Source organism: Oncorhynchus nerka, linkage group LG2, assembly GCF_034236695.1.
Source record: "Oncorhynchus nerka isolate Pitt River linkage group LG2, Oner_Uvic_2.0, whole genome shotgun sequence".
Lineage (NCBI taxonomy): Eukaryota > Metazoa > Chordata > Actinopteri > Salmoniformes > Salmonidae > Oncorhynchus > Oncorhynchus nerka.
The window spans coordinates 31,994,928-32,008,880 of NC_088397.1; the positions used below are offsets into that span (position 1 = coordinate 31,994,928).

The 13,953-nt window shown below is 45.8% G+C and overlaps 1 protein-coding gene across 1 annotated transcript in view; it reads right to left on the bottom strand.

The window, feature by feature from the left end:
- The window catches only part of pard3ba (par-3 family cell polarity regulator beta a), a 170,336-nt gene that overhangs the window by 52,455 nt on the left and 103,928 nt on the right, over positions 1-13,953 (bottom strand). Inside the window, exons 16-18 of the mRNA XM_029668294.2 lie at positions 13,611-13,655; positions 7,046-7,270; positions 3,567-3,774 (exon numbers count right to left, since the gene is read on the bottom strand). Coding sequence (XP_029524154.2) covers positions 3,567-3,774; positions 7,046-7,270; positions 13,611-13,655 — 478 coding nt within the window. The remainder of the gene's footprint in view (positions 1-3,566; positions 3,775-7,045; positions 7,271-13,610; positions 13,656-13,953) is intronic.

Consider the following 13,953-nt stretch of genomic DNA (forward strand, 5'->3'; position numbering starts at 1 on the left):
CCTACTATTGAGAACACAATTACGGGTTGGGTATTCGGGCCCGGCCAGCCGGCTACAGTCAGGAAGAGGACCTCAAAACAGGCAGGCTCGTGTTGACAGGACCATTGAGACACCTCAACATACAGAAAATGTAGACATCTTGCACATATACCCATGAGAATATGTAGTCATTTCTAGGCTCCCACCGGCACTTTGAAAAAGCTGCCACACCAGTCTCTGTACTGAACATACCGTACACATCTTTCATAAGAGCCTATGAGAGAGTGTACTGTATATGTATGCACACGGTGAGGAGTCTCACGTGGCTGACGAGTAATGTGGCTGATCTTCAAAAGGCCTGTCAATGCCGAAACTCCCTCAGGCGGTTCGCTCAGCAAGGACACTTCAATCTCTACTGTTGTAGGTACCGAAGGGACAACCAGTCATCTCGCATTGAAGACTGTCTTTATGGTTTGGGGGGGGGTGTATGAATATGAAGTGTGTAGGAGTGCGTGGATGGCGGGGGTGGCGGTGGGGGGAGTGCAGCTGCGATGGAAGTATCGACTAGATTTTGTGAAAGCAGAGACCATACTGTTGTCCTCTCGGAATGAGAGAACAGATGACATTAGAAGGAAAAGGGAACAAAAAAAGAGGGAGAGAGCGAAATAAAGACACTCAGGACAAAGAAAGAGCAATATAAAGAGGGAGAGAGCGAAATAAAGACACTCAGGACAAAGAAAGAGCAATATAAAGAGGGAGAAAGCGAAATAAAGACACTCAGGACAAAGAAAGAGCAATATAAAGAGGGAGAAAGCGAAATAAAGACACTCAGGACAAAGAAAGAGCAATATAAAGAGGGAGAGAGCGAAATAAAGACACGCAGGACAAAGAAAGAGCAATATAAAGAGGGAGAGAGCGAAATAAAGACACTCAGGACAAAGAAAGAGCAATATAAAGAGGGAGAGAGCGAAATAAAGACACTCAGGACAAAGAAAGAGCCATATAAAGAGGGAGAGAGCGAAATAAAGAAACTCAGGACAAAGAAAGAGCAATATAAAGAGGGAGAGAGCGAAATAAAGAAACTCAGGACAAAGAAAGAGCAATATAAAGAGGGAGAGAGCGAAATAAAGAAACTCAGGACAAAGAAAGAGCAATATAAAGAGGGAGAGCGCGAAATAAAGACACTCAGGACAAAGAAAGAGCAATATAAAGAGGGAGAGAGCGAAATAAAGACACTCAGGACAAAGAAAGAGCAATATAAAGAGGGAGAGAGCGAAATAAAGACACTCAGGACAAAGAAAGAGCAATATAAAGAGGGAGAGAGCGAAATAAAGACACTCAGGACAAAGAAAGAGCAATATAAAGAGAAACATGCAATAATCCAGCTAATATTGGCACTGTCAGTATTTTGATTTCAGAATAGCCCTGTTGAGTCCAAATAAGTCCAAATAACACAATGGATTGTAGAAGTCCTGCCTCTACACAAACAAAGGATCTGGTCACCCAAAAAAGAATACAGTACATGCATAACAACAATAACGGCCATGAGAAAAATACATCGGTCCCACTACACACTTTCCATCAGAGGGGAATTGGAATCACGTGTCTTTTAATTTTTCCCAGTTTGAAATACTGCCTTCAGAGTAAAACAACATTTGTGATCTACAATTAGATTGGATGTGTTTCTAATGGCACCCGGTTCCCGATATAGTGCACTCCTTTTGACCACAGCCCTATGGGCCCTGGTCAAAAGTAGTGCCATAATATAGAGACTTGGGCGCCATTTGGGATGCAGATTTGGAGCTACGCCGTATTCCAGATAATTAAGTCATAGTTCACATGCAATCATCAGGCCAGAGTGAACCGAGCCTGTGTTTGGTGGGAAATCTGGGAGCGTTTAAGTGTCTTGCCCTCCACTTGTGCTCCAGCTGCACTCTGCGCTTAAGGCTGCACTTGGCTGGATGTTGAATTGCAATATAAATGTTTCCCGGAATTTTGATTCAGTCAAACGGTTGAAGAATGTCCTGGCTAAAGCCTTCAACCCAGTGAGTAGTCAGAGAGGGCACTAGGCTATGTCTCGAACAAGCTGGAGAGCGACAGAGTGTGTGATGGAGTGTGTGTGTGGTGAGTGTAAGTGAGAGTGAGAGAAAGTGTGAGTTTGGTTAGTGTGTGAGTGTGTGAGCATGGATGTGTGTGTGTGTGCACTTGCAAGTCTGTGTGTGAAGGGCCTCCCGAGTGGCGCCGAGGACTAAAGCACTGCATCGGAGTTCTGAGACGCCACTACAGACCAGGAGCCCCATGGGACGACGCATAGCGTCCGGGTTAGTGGAGGGTTTGGCAGGGGGGGATGTCCTTGTCTCATCGTGCTCTAGCGACTCCTTGTGGCGGGCCGGCGCCTGCACGTTGACTTCGGTTTTCAGTTGGACTGTTTCTTTTGACCCATTGGTGTGGCTGGCTCCCGGGCTAAGCGAGCAGTGTGTTAAGAAGCAGTTAAGATGCATGACTCTCGACCATCGCCTCTCCTGAGTCCGTTGGGGAGTTCCAGCAATGAGACAAGATCGTAACTACTAATTGGATTTCAACAGCCCTTTCCTGTAATTGTTTGTATGCACACTGTGCCAATGTGCGTGCATTCATACGTGTGTGTGTGCATGTGTGTGCATGCATATCTGTGCGCGTGTGTGATAAGAGGTTCAATAACAACAGCCCTGTCCTGTGACCTCTCCATCTCCCACCTGCAACCCTCCCAGAAACCAACCAAGTAAAAGGTTGTGCGCGTGTGTGTGTGTGTGTGTGTGTGTGTGTGTGTGTGTGTGTGTGTCCATCCTGCTACCAAGCCAGATGTTAACTGTGTACATCTCCCCACCATTACCACTGACATGCTGGACGATTGGATTCTTATCCGAGGGCCTAAAATCGATAGACACTGATCGCATCGCAATCGAATGACAAATGTTTGAACTTCTACGGTGTAATAACAAGACTAGATCGATAACCATCTTTTTACTATACAGTACCACATTTACCCTAAATCTCAGCAAGATCATTCTTAGCTTAGAACTAGTGCAGGGCTCTCCAATCCTATTCCTGGAGAGCTACCTTCCTGTATGTTCTCTCTCCAATCCTAGTCCAGCACATCTGATTCTAATAATTAGCTAGTTGATAACCTGAACCAGGTTAGTTTACAACTGAGTTTACAGTGAAAACCTACAGGAGGGTAGCTCTCCAGGAACAGGTTTGGAATGCCCTGTACTAGTGAAAGAAATTGTGAGATTTGTGTTAGGTGCTTATTGGGATGGTGAAAACGTTGGGTAAATCATACTGGAATAAGCAGTGGCTGAATGACCTGAACAGTTGGAAAAGGGGAGTGCTAAAAGAGGCAAGAGTGGAACTAGAATTCAGAGATGCATATTATGAAACGTAAAGAGTGGAAACATTGATCCTGCGTGGCTCAGTTGGAAGATCAAGGAGCTTGCAACGCGAGGGTTGTGGGTTTGATTCCCACAGGGGACCAGTACAAAAATCTATGCCCTGGATAAGAGCATCTGCTAAATTCCGGAATTGTAAAATTGTAAATGGTTGCCTACCTTAAGAGCCCAAATCCTTTTTTCTTGGCCTTTTTCTCCTGGTCCTCAGAATCCTCGGTTTTCTTCTTCACTTTTTCTTTGCTCTTCTTCTCTTTCTTCTTCCCTTTGGTCTTCTTCTTCTTCTTCCCTGCCTCTGATTCAATCTGGTCCTGGCGGGATGAGCCACTGACGGGCGTGTCTCGGCCTGAGCTCTGCTCTGACAGGTCATCTGAGAGGGAGGTAGCAAAGGTTAAAAAGGTCAACTAGGGCTGACCCCATTTCGTCGACTGGACGATTGTTTGGTCAATAGACTGATGGTCGACCAAGATTTCTTTAGTCGAGCATTCGCAGGAAGAAGAAAAAATGTCATGAGACACCTGTCTGTTTCGTGCCTCTGTCAGTGGACTTATCCATTGCGGAGGCCACGGGGAGAGCACAGTCCATCACTCTAAGACATACAATTGTATATGGTTATATTATGTAAAAAATTATGATGCAACACTAATGAATCTAATATTCTTTTCTAACAAATGCGCTTTCTCCTGCGTTGGATACGGTCACTGTCATTATAATAATAAGCAATGTCGTTATCATTAGTAGGCTTTGTATAGTAACCACCATGGAGCTGTAGGCTTAAGAGCACATCCAGTTTAGTCTTAATAGCATAACTTATTTAGGCCTATATTTCAATATATTGTATTTATCACTCAATCATTCATTCGTTCATGCCATCACACAGCATACGAGACAGTCATACTTTGAAATGCAATCAAGCATTTTAGTTTAAAAATGTAATAAAGGGAGCTCTGAATAATTAGCCTAAACGATAAATAAAGCGCAGTTCACCAATGCATGCAACTGTTTTTAGTTTTCTGTAATTAGCACAGACTCTGGTACACTTACATATTTAGTGTTGTTTACACTGTTCCAAATGGTCAGAAAAATATATAATATTGTAATCTAACAGCAACTGTTTGGCACACATAATACTCACGCAGCGCTTGCTCCTATGCCCTACTTTTTCCTGGCTTTCCAGTAGTTTCCACAACTAAGTCAAATGTCTTCCACATATCTGACTTGCCCTTTCCCTCCTGAGCAAACAGTAAACATTCACCCGTTTCCGAGTTTCTTTTTCACGTCCTCCGCCTGCTGTCACGTGTTACTGTATTCAGAGATTGTTCAAACCAATTTATTGCTGTGATTATGTAAGGCTATAGGTCAGGCCCTATTGGCCACATACTTATGATGCTTACATGTGTCAAGTAAAGAGAGCAACGGTTGAGGGAATAGGGAATGTTTTTACTCAACAAATTAGGGATTTCGGTAACATAACTTTTCAGTCAGAAACAAGTAATAAACTAAATGGCTGAAATGATGTTGCACCTAACACAGTGCAATAAACACTTGCTGTGCTCTGGAGCCTTCACGCTGCAGTAGGGAGGAGAGCGAGACAACGTGTGCCAGTCACACAGGCAATCGCTGTCATTTTTTTAACAGTGTGACCATCGGGCTCTTTCTCGAGTCATTTGTGTGTCTTAATTATTTCATCAAACAGTGTGCTTAAAGCATCAGACAAGCTCAGTGCATATGTAGTTGCTTTTGTTCAAACACATTGGGTGTGTGTCTATATATGGAAAAATACGTTTACACATTTAAAGAACAGGACGACTCTTGGTCGACCAAGATTTTTTTTTAGCCGGGACAGCCTTAAAGTCGACACAGATGCCATACACACAATGAAGTAGACAGGCAGACAAACACACACTCATATACATCCCCCATCCCCCCTGCAGTGACTCAATACTTTGCAGCCGGGTTCACCAACATGTATTTTTGGGAGTGGGAGAGGGGGGCTGCCTCCAATCTTGTAGTCAGAATCACTGGTTCCCCCTCTAAGCCTGAGGCAACCACTCCGTGAGGCCAGAGGATGAGTCAGAGGCAATTCGAGTGGTTTATGGTTCAGTTTGGATGCTCAGATGGTCACACACACACACACTCTCTCACACACACACACACACACAGCTCACACACACAGCTCACACACGCACACAGCTCACACACGCACACAGCTCACACACGCACACAGCTCACACAGATCTTTGGCTTCACATGAAAGATGTTATATAAAAAATGTGCAGCTGTGGGATTAAAAAAGTTCTCTGCCCAGAAACGCTGACTACATGTACATTGAGCCGCGAAACAGTGTGTCCTTTTGCGACCTCTGCGTTTTGCAGCCAACGTCAGCGAGTTACGCAATGGCTAAATGACTCATTATTAATATCAGCGATAAACCAAAGTTTATACAACTCATGTGTGGATATTTCTGATTAATCGGTCCAAAGGCAATTATACACTGAGTGTCCAGAACATTAGGAACACTTTAATATTGAGTTGCAAATCCTTTTGTCCTAGAAAAGTCTTAATTCGCCATGGACCCTACAAGGTGTCAGAAGCATTCAACAGGAATGCTGGCCCATGTTCACGACAAAGCATCCCACCTTTGTGTCAAGTTGGCTGGATGTCCTTTGGGTAGTGGACCATTCTTGATACACACGGGAAACTGTTGAGCGTGAAAAACCCAGCAGCGCTGCAGTTCTTGACACACTCAAACCAGTGCGCCTGGCACCTACTACCATACCTCATTCAAAGGCACTTAAATCTTTTATCTTGCCCATTCGTCCTCTGAATGCCACACATACACAATCTATGTCTCAATTGTATCAAAGCTTAAAAATCCTTCAACCTGTCTCCTCCCCTTCATCTACACTGATTGAAGTGGATTTAACAAGTGACATCAATAAGGGATCAGAGCTTTTACCTGGAGTCACTTGCCCCATGGACGTTCCCTCGGCCCCACGGACGTTCCCTCGGCCGCTCCCTCGGCCCCACGGACGCTCCCTCGGCCCCACGGACGCTCCCTCGGCCCCACGGACGCTCCCTCGGCCCCACGGACGCTCCCTCGGCCCCACGTACGCTCCCTCGGCCCCACGTACGCTCCCTCGGCCCCACGTACGCTCCCTCGGCCCCACGTACGTTCCCTCTGCACCCAATGACCAATTTCAATCAAAATTGGCACAAACGCTTGTTTTAAAAATAATTGGTATTGTAATGAGATGTGGCCTTGTTTGGGGATGAGGATAATTAGAATGATACCCCGTGTGCTTGGAAAGTGTCTATTTTTGACATTTTGGTCATTTAGCAGATGCTTTTATCACACTACATAGTGCCATCACACATCTGACACCAATGCAGTAAATTTGGGGCCACAAAATTGTGAACCGCTATAAAAATGGTATAGAAAAGTATTTATATTTTATTACACAATACATTGTATTGTAGTTCAGGACAGTGAAATACTAAAAATTGGAATACGTATGTGTCCACCCCACCCCCTCGACCCCTGGTTTAGAAGATAGGGCTAAGGAAACATAGGGCTTTGGGAACTGAGGGAACATTGTCATGCTAGGTGTTGTATTAACGACGATGGTGATTTCCCTTACCGTCCTCCGGCTCCGAGGGCCCATCGTAGGACTTGTCGATGGCGGTGCGGAAGCTCTGGTTGCAGCCCCTACCCCGCACCATGTGGGGCCTGGGGCGGTGGAAGGGCACCTGGCTCTGCTGGCTCAGCTGCCGGGCCTCCGACACGGCTGACTGGAGACTCTCCAAGGAGCAGGACTTCCATAGCCCCAAGGTGGGACCCAGGTCACTCCCCCTGGATGAGGACTCTGAGAATGGGAGAGACAGGGAGGGAGCCCCCGGTCAGCATGGATAGAAGGAAGGAGAAGGAGGACGGGAAGTGGAAAGAGAGGAAGAGGGGGAGAGAAGAGGAGCGGTTGGGGAGAAATGGATGAATTGAAAATGGGGAGTTGGGGAGTGTAAAAGATACGAGGCGAGAGAGAGGGATGCATTCATGTAGAAGCAAAGGAAGAGGATGAAGGGGAGTGGAGGAGTGCCGTGAGTACACAGGCATGGGCCACAGTTAGGAGGAAGAGAGACAGAAAGCAAGAGGAGGAGGCACATGAAGACGATAGGACAGACTACAAGAGGAAGACCACAGTTAATGAAGAGAACGGAGTAAAAAGAGAGAGAAGTGAGGAGGGTGAGAAGCAACAGAAAAAACAAAAACAGGAGGACACAGAGGGAGCGGATAAAGAAAGAAGAGAAAAAGGAACAACAAGGGTCATGCCGGAAAAGGTGTCAAACACATGGCCAGACCCTCTTCATGGGGAGCTCCTGGGCACACGGGTTTTTTGCTTCGACCCTGCTGTAACAAACAACAAAAAGGTCCTGGTGAGCAGCTAGAGCAGTAAGGTGTTCTAAATTAGGGTTGGAGCAAAAAGCCTGCTTGACGGTATAGCTCTGGAAGGAGAAAAGGTCGGTCCAATGGCTAGTGTAGTAGGTTAGTCACAGAGGTCCATCACCAGACCAGGGCATGCATAAGTAGGCCGCAGAGACAGACAAGCAAAGGGGATGTGGCGAGAAACGCACAGCCAGTCCCAAATCATTCCCCAATCCTTCATTTGGCTATTTTGCTAAAAAGGTACAGAAAATAGTTTGAAACCGACTGAAAAAGTGACTATTTCTAAGTGTTTATTTCTAACTCACACCAGGGATTTGCAAGACATTTATTCTTCAAAACGTTCTCGGAGAAGGCAAACGCTCAAAATGTTCTCGTTTTAGACTCTCTTTTGTCGACTCAGTCTTCAAAGCTTGAGAATATTCCTCTTGAAATTGATTTTTTGGAGAGTGGGCGATAGAGTCGAGGGGAAAGGAGGGAAAGTGAGCAGGGCTGCAGCAGCAGTGGCTTTTAAGTCCTAAATTGACTTTGAGGAAGAAGTGGGATTTGTGTGAAATAAGGGGTTATAAATAGAGAGCGGATGCGTTCAGGAATAAAATGCTCAATTTGAGAAGCAGGTTTTGTGTCACAAATGTAATTGTGGCTGTCCGGCTAGCAGCCTGATAGAATTAAGCCGCTTGCTGCAGTGAATGCTGGGCTCAGAGTGTGTGTGTGCAGTACACGCTTGTGTGCATTTGCAAGCACAACACCACGTGTGTGTGTGTATGTATACACATATATACACCCATTTGACATACCTACACTGGATATATATATATATATACACTTTATTCGTCTACGCGAAGATGGACATTTTGTCTTCTGCTTTAATCCAACCCCCGATATTCATACACAAACACACATTAGATTGGAGAGGCTGGAGCAGAGGGCAGCCACAGTGCATCGACCAACAAGCAATTTTGGGGGTTAAGTTACTTGCTCAAGGGAACATTGGTAGTAGGTGGCACCTGAGATATTGATGCATTTGTAAGCGTGAGCATTTCCCCTCTTGGACTAGAGCGAGCCTTTCCCCTCTTGGACTAGAGCGAGCCTTTCCCCTCTTGGACTAGAGCGAGCCTTTCCCCTCTTGGACTAGAGCGAGCCTTTCCCCTCTTGGACTAGAGCGAGCCTTTCCCCTCTTTTACTAGAGCGAGCCTTTCCCCTCTTTTACTAGAGCGAGCCTTTCCCCTCTTTTACTAGAGCGAGCCTTTCCCCTCTTTTACTAGAGCGAGCCTTTCCCCTCTGACTAGAGCGAGCCTTTCCCCTCTGACTAGAGCGAGCCTTTCCCCTCTGACTAGAGCGAGCCTTTCCCCTCTTTGACTAGAGCGAGCACTTCTGCAGCTCAACTGAGCAAGGGCGCCACCGGTGACGGAAATGCCACGTTTTAAGCAGCCTCTCCCTGCAGTGGATGATTTAAAAAGGTCAGTTGTCATGGAGACACCTCTGTCCGTGTCGGGGTGTGTGTGTGTGTATGTGTGTGTGTGTGAGAGCCTCGCTCTTCTTCTCATCATCATGAAGGATAGACATTATCGGTTTACCTTTCCATCTCCCATCTGTGATGCAAACTAGTAAAACAACCTAGACTTTCCCCTTTCCAATACATGGAAAAGGTATATAATGTGGGTGGGTGGACACCTTCAAACCCATTTTAATACCACAACCTTTGGGTGTTGACATTTGAGCTGTACCCGATGAAAACAGAATAAATTAGTGTTCATAGGGCAATGTATAGGAGAGGCAGATGCAACAAAACAAACAGGTTTCAGAGTGGTACAGTAAGCAATGCACATGTACAGTTGAAGTCGGAAGTTTACATACACTTAGGTTGGAGTCATTAAAACTTGTTTTTCAACCACTCCACACATTTCTTGTTAACAAACTATAGTTTTGACAAGTCGGTTAGGACATCTGTGTGAATGACACAAATCATTTTTTCAACAATTGTTTACAGACAACAATTGTTTATTTCATTTATAATTCACTGCATCACAATTCCAGTGGGTCAGAAGTTTACATACACTAAGTTGACTGTACCTTTAAACAGCTTGGAAAATGACAGAAAATGGTGTCACAGCTTTAGAAGCTTCTGATAGGCTAACTGACATCATTTGAGTCAATTGTATTTCAAGGCCTACCTTCAAACTCAGTGCCTCTTTGCTTGACATCATGGGAAAATCAAAATAAATGAGCCCCAAAAAATTGTAGACCACAATTCTGGTTCATCCTTGGGAGCAATTTCCAAACGCCTGAAGGTACCACGTTCATCTTTACAAACAATAGTACGCAAGTATAAACACCATGGGACCACTCAGCCGTCATACCACTCAGGAAGGAGACGCATCTGTCTCCTTGAATTGAACGTACTTTGGTGTGAAAAGTGCAAATCAATCCCAGAACAACAGCAAAGGACCTTATGAAGATGCTGGAGGAAACAGGTACAAAAGTATCTATATCCACAGTAAAACTGGTCCTATATCGACATAACCTGAAAGGCCACTCAGCAAGGAGGAAGCCACTGCTCCAAAACCGCCATAAAAAAAGGCAGACTACGGTTTGCAACTGCACATGGGGACAAAGATCGTACTTTTTGGAGAAATGTCCTCTGGTCTGATGAAACAAAAATAGAACTGCTTGCCCATAATGACCATCATTATGTTTGGAGGAAAAAGGGGGAGGCTTGCAAGCCAAAGAACACCATCCCAACCGTGAAGCACGGGGGTGGCAGCATCATGTTGTGGGGGTGCTTTGCTACAGGAGGGACTGGTGCACTTCACAAAATAGACGGCATCATGAGATGGGAAAATTATGTGGATATATTGAAGCAACATCTCAAGACATCAGTCAGGAGGTTAGAGCTTGGTCACAAATGGTTCTTCCAAATGGACAATGACCCCAAGCATACTTCCAAAGTTATGGCAAAATGGCTTAAGTACAACAAAGTCAAGTTATTGGAGTGGCCATCACAAAGCCCGGACCTCAATCCCAAAGAACATTTGTGGGCAGAACAGAAGTATGTACGAGCAAGGAGGCCTACATACCTGACTCAGTTACACCAGCTCTGTCAGGAGGAATGGGCCACAATTCACCCAACTTATTGTGGGAAGATTGTGGAAAGCTACCTGAAACGTTTGACCCTAGTTAAACAATTTAAAGGCAATGCTACCAAATACTAATTGAGTGTATGTAAACTTCTGACACAGTGGGAATGTGATGAAATAAATAAATCTCTCTACTATTATTCTGACATTTCACATTCTTAAAATAAAGTGGTGTTCCGAACTGACCTAAGACAGTGAATTTTTACTAGGATTAAATGTCAGGAATTGTGGAAAAAGTACTTGGCTAATGTGTATGTAAACTTCCGACTTCAACTGTAAGTGGCCACTACCTTGTCTATTGTGAAATAATTAACTTAACTCAAAAGTTCCATCCAATCAAAGTACAGTTCAATTAAGGTCCCTACCAATCACAATTTGATTCCAATTAACGTTGCAACCAATCATAGCTTATCTGCTGCCCGAGTGCACTCTGATAAATCACTAACAATGCATCCCCGCACGGGACACAGATGCAAGCAGAAGGCAGTAATCCTGTTTAGATGTATAGATGGAGCCCATGGTTGCATAGTTGCTCAGTTAGACGTATGGCTCTAATAATGGTCAGAGACTTAAAAGGCCATTTCATAATTACAGACTCACCTTCAGTGGATTAGTCACGTGGAGGGATGGGAGGGGGAGAGGGGGGGCAGGGACTAGAGATGGGACATGTATCATTTGTTAAAGCTAGGTTTAATAAATGCACTACTACACTGCGATAGACCACAAAGCATGTAGTGTGGGCAGAGCACACAGACACACAGATGGCCCTACCCGCTACAGAGTGATCCATCAATTCAAATCAGCCCAACATGGTGACTTTCAACTTGAATCAACAACAGTGAGATGAGGGAGAGTGGGGCTGGGTAGAGAGAGAGAGCGATACGAACTACAACAAAGCAGGGTTCCGTGTTGGCAGGGGAAAGGGAAGGCTACATGTTTTCCTAGTCTAATTGCAGAAGGGGACAAAACTAAATAACGGGCACTGCCAGTTGCCCAGCGGGCCAGAAGCTAGCCAGTGTTTGCCGCATCTAACGGTGCTTCAGCGTGGGTGGATATCCCCCATCTCCAACAGAAACTAAACCAGGCATCAGTGGAGCAAAACATGCACACACACCACAACACGCACACACACCACAACACAACACGCACACACACCACAACACGCACCACAACACGCACCACAACACGCACCACAACACGCACCACAACACGCACACACACCACAACACGCACGCACCAAACGCTTGAAACAGCTGAGACAAAATGTGTTAGAAGCTGTGTGTGCGCAGGGCTACTAAGTGGTGTGTGTGTGCGCGCGCTGGAAGCGTTCCCAGACCTGTGTATGAGAAGAGCTGCCAGGGGAAGATGTTAAGAGCCGGGGGACAGCCAGAGGAGGATGGAGAGATGGAGACAGAGACCACAGCGGGGAGATGGAGAGAGAGAGGCTCCCTCCAAACATCCATTTATCCCCCTCTCCTAAATGAGCATGTTCTCCTCTGGCTATTGATACACACACTCTGGTCTATTCAGAGGGCCTGAAGATTACTGGAGCTATCCCTCTTTCCATGTCACACACATGCAGATGTGTAATCCTCAGGTGCATGTGTCTATGCGTTAGTGTTGCTTTACGCACACACACACACACACACACATACACACACACACACACACACAGCGGTTTTAGCCAGATTAAAGCCGGAGGCGGAGCCCCTCTTAAAGACCATCCTACTAATGAAATATGTCAAGGCCTATAAAGAAACATGGGCCATTTAAAGAATCATGCACGGGGGACACGTCAAATACGGCCCCGTCAGCAAACTGGACTCAGTGCAGCCTGTCAATACGCATTAGCTTCCACATCAGTTAGAGGCTGATGTAGAAAATGAATATTTATTTATCATAGCCCATAAGGGTGATTGTGACTACCGATCAGAAATGGCCTTCATAAAAATAGGGCTGAGTGTGGTACTTTACTGTGGGGGTGGGACTTGTAGAGTCGTCGTTATGCGGCAACAGTTTATGCTGTGGTAGATTTAAGGTGTGTGTGTTTCTGTGTGTGTGTGTGTGTGTGTGTGTGTGTGTGTGTGCGCGCGCGCGCGCGCGTGCGTGTGTCTGCGGGGGGCGTGCGTACAAGCCTTTCATTCAATCCCTGCACCCTCTTTCTCACTTAAGTGAAAGAAGACAAATTAAGAACATCCCGGTCTAATGCAATCTAGGGCTGTCGGAGCAAAGAGGTAGCTTAACAAATCACTTCCTGCTGCTTGCAGCTGAGTAAGGAGAACACATAAATCAGGTTCAGTGACACAAAGCATCTCCCCGCTGAAGTTTGTCCGTTCCAGGGGGAAGTCCCCCCCCCCCCCAAGTACAGATCTAGGATCAGCTTCCCCTTCCCTCAATCCTTTCCTTAACCATTAGAGTTAGAGGAGTCCTGAACAGGTCGTAATGTGTTGTGCAGTCAGTGTAACAGCACACTTAAAATTATGATTATTTTCCATACATTTTTTCAATGTTTACCCACCTTCTTTGTTTGAGAAGGTGTGTGTGTTTGTGTGTGTCTGAAGAGTGTGGGTGTGTTGTGTGGGTGTGTTGTGTGTTGGGGATACGGATAGAGGGAAGAGCTTGTTTCTTCACCTGGCCTCTGCTCTGCCAGGGATCTCATGTTGCTCTCATCAGCCACTGAAACACAGAAAACACACACAGTGAATATTGGAACACCATAAGGGTAGCCTTTGTCTGTTTTCTCTGAGCAGAGATGGAGAAAAAGAGAGAGAGGGAGCCAGACACGGACAGAAGAGCGAGAGGGAAAGAGATATGGTATAGGAGAGAGGATGGGTTGGGAGGGCAAGAACAGGGTACTCTCCCTCACACCCCCCCCCCCCCCCCTATTTCCCTACCTTCCCCCCTCTCTCTCACCCGCATCAGTCTTTCCCTCTCTCTAATCCACACCAACAGGATTGAGGAGGCAGGCAGGGAG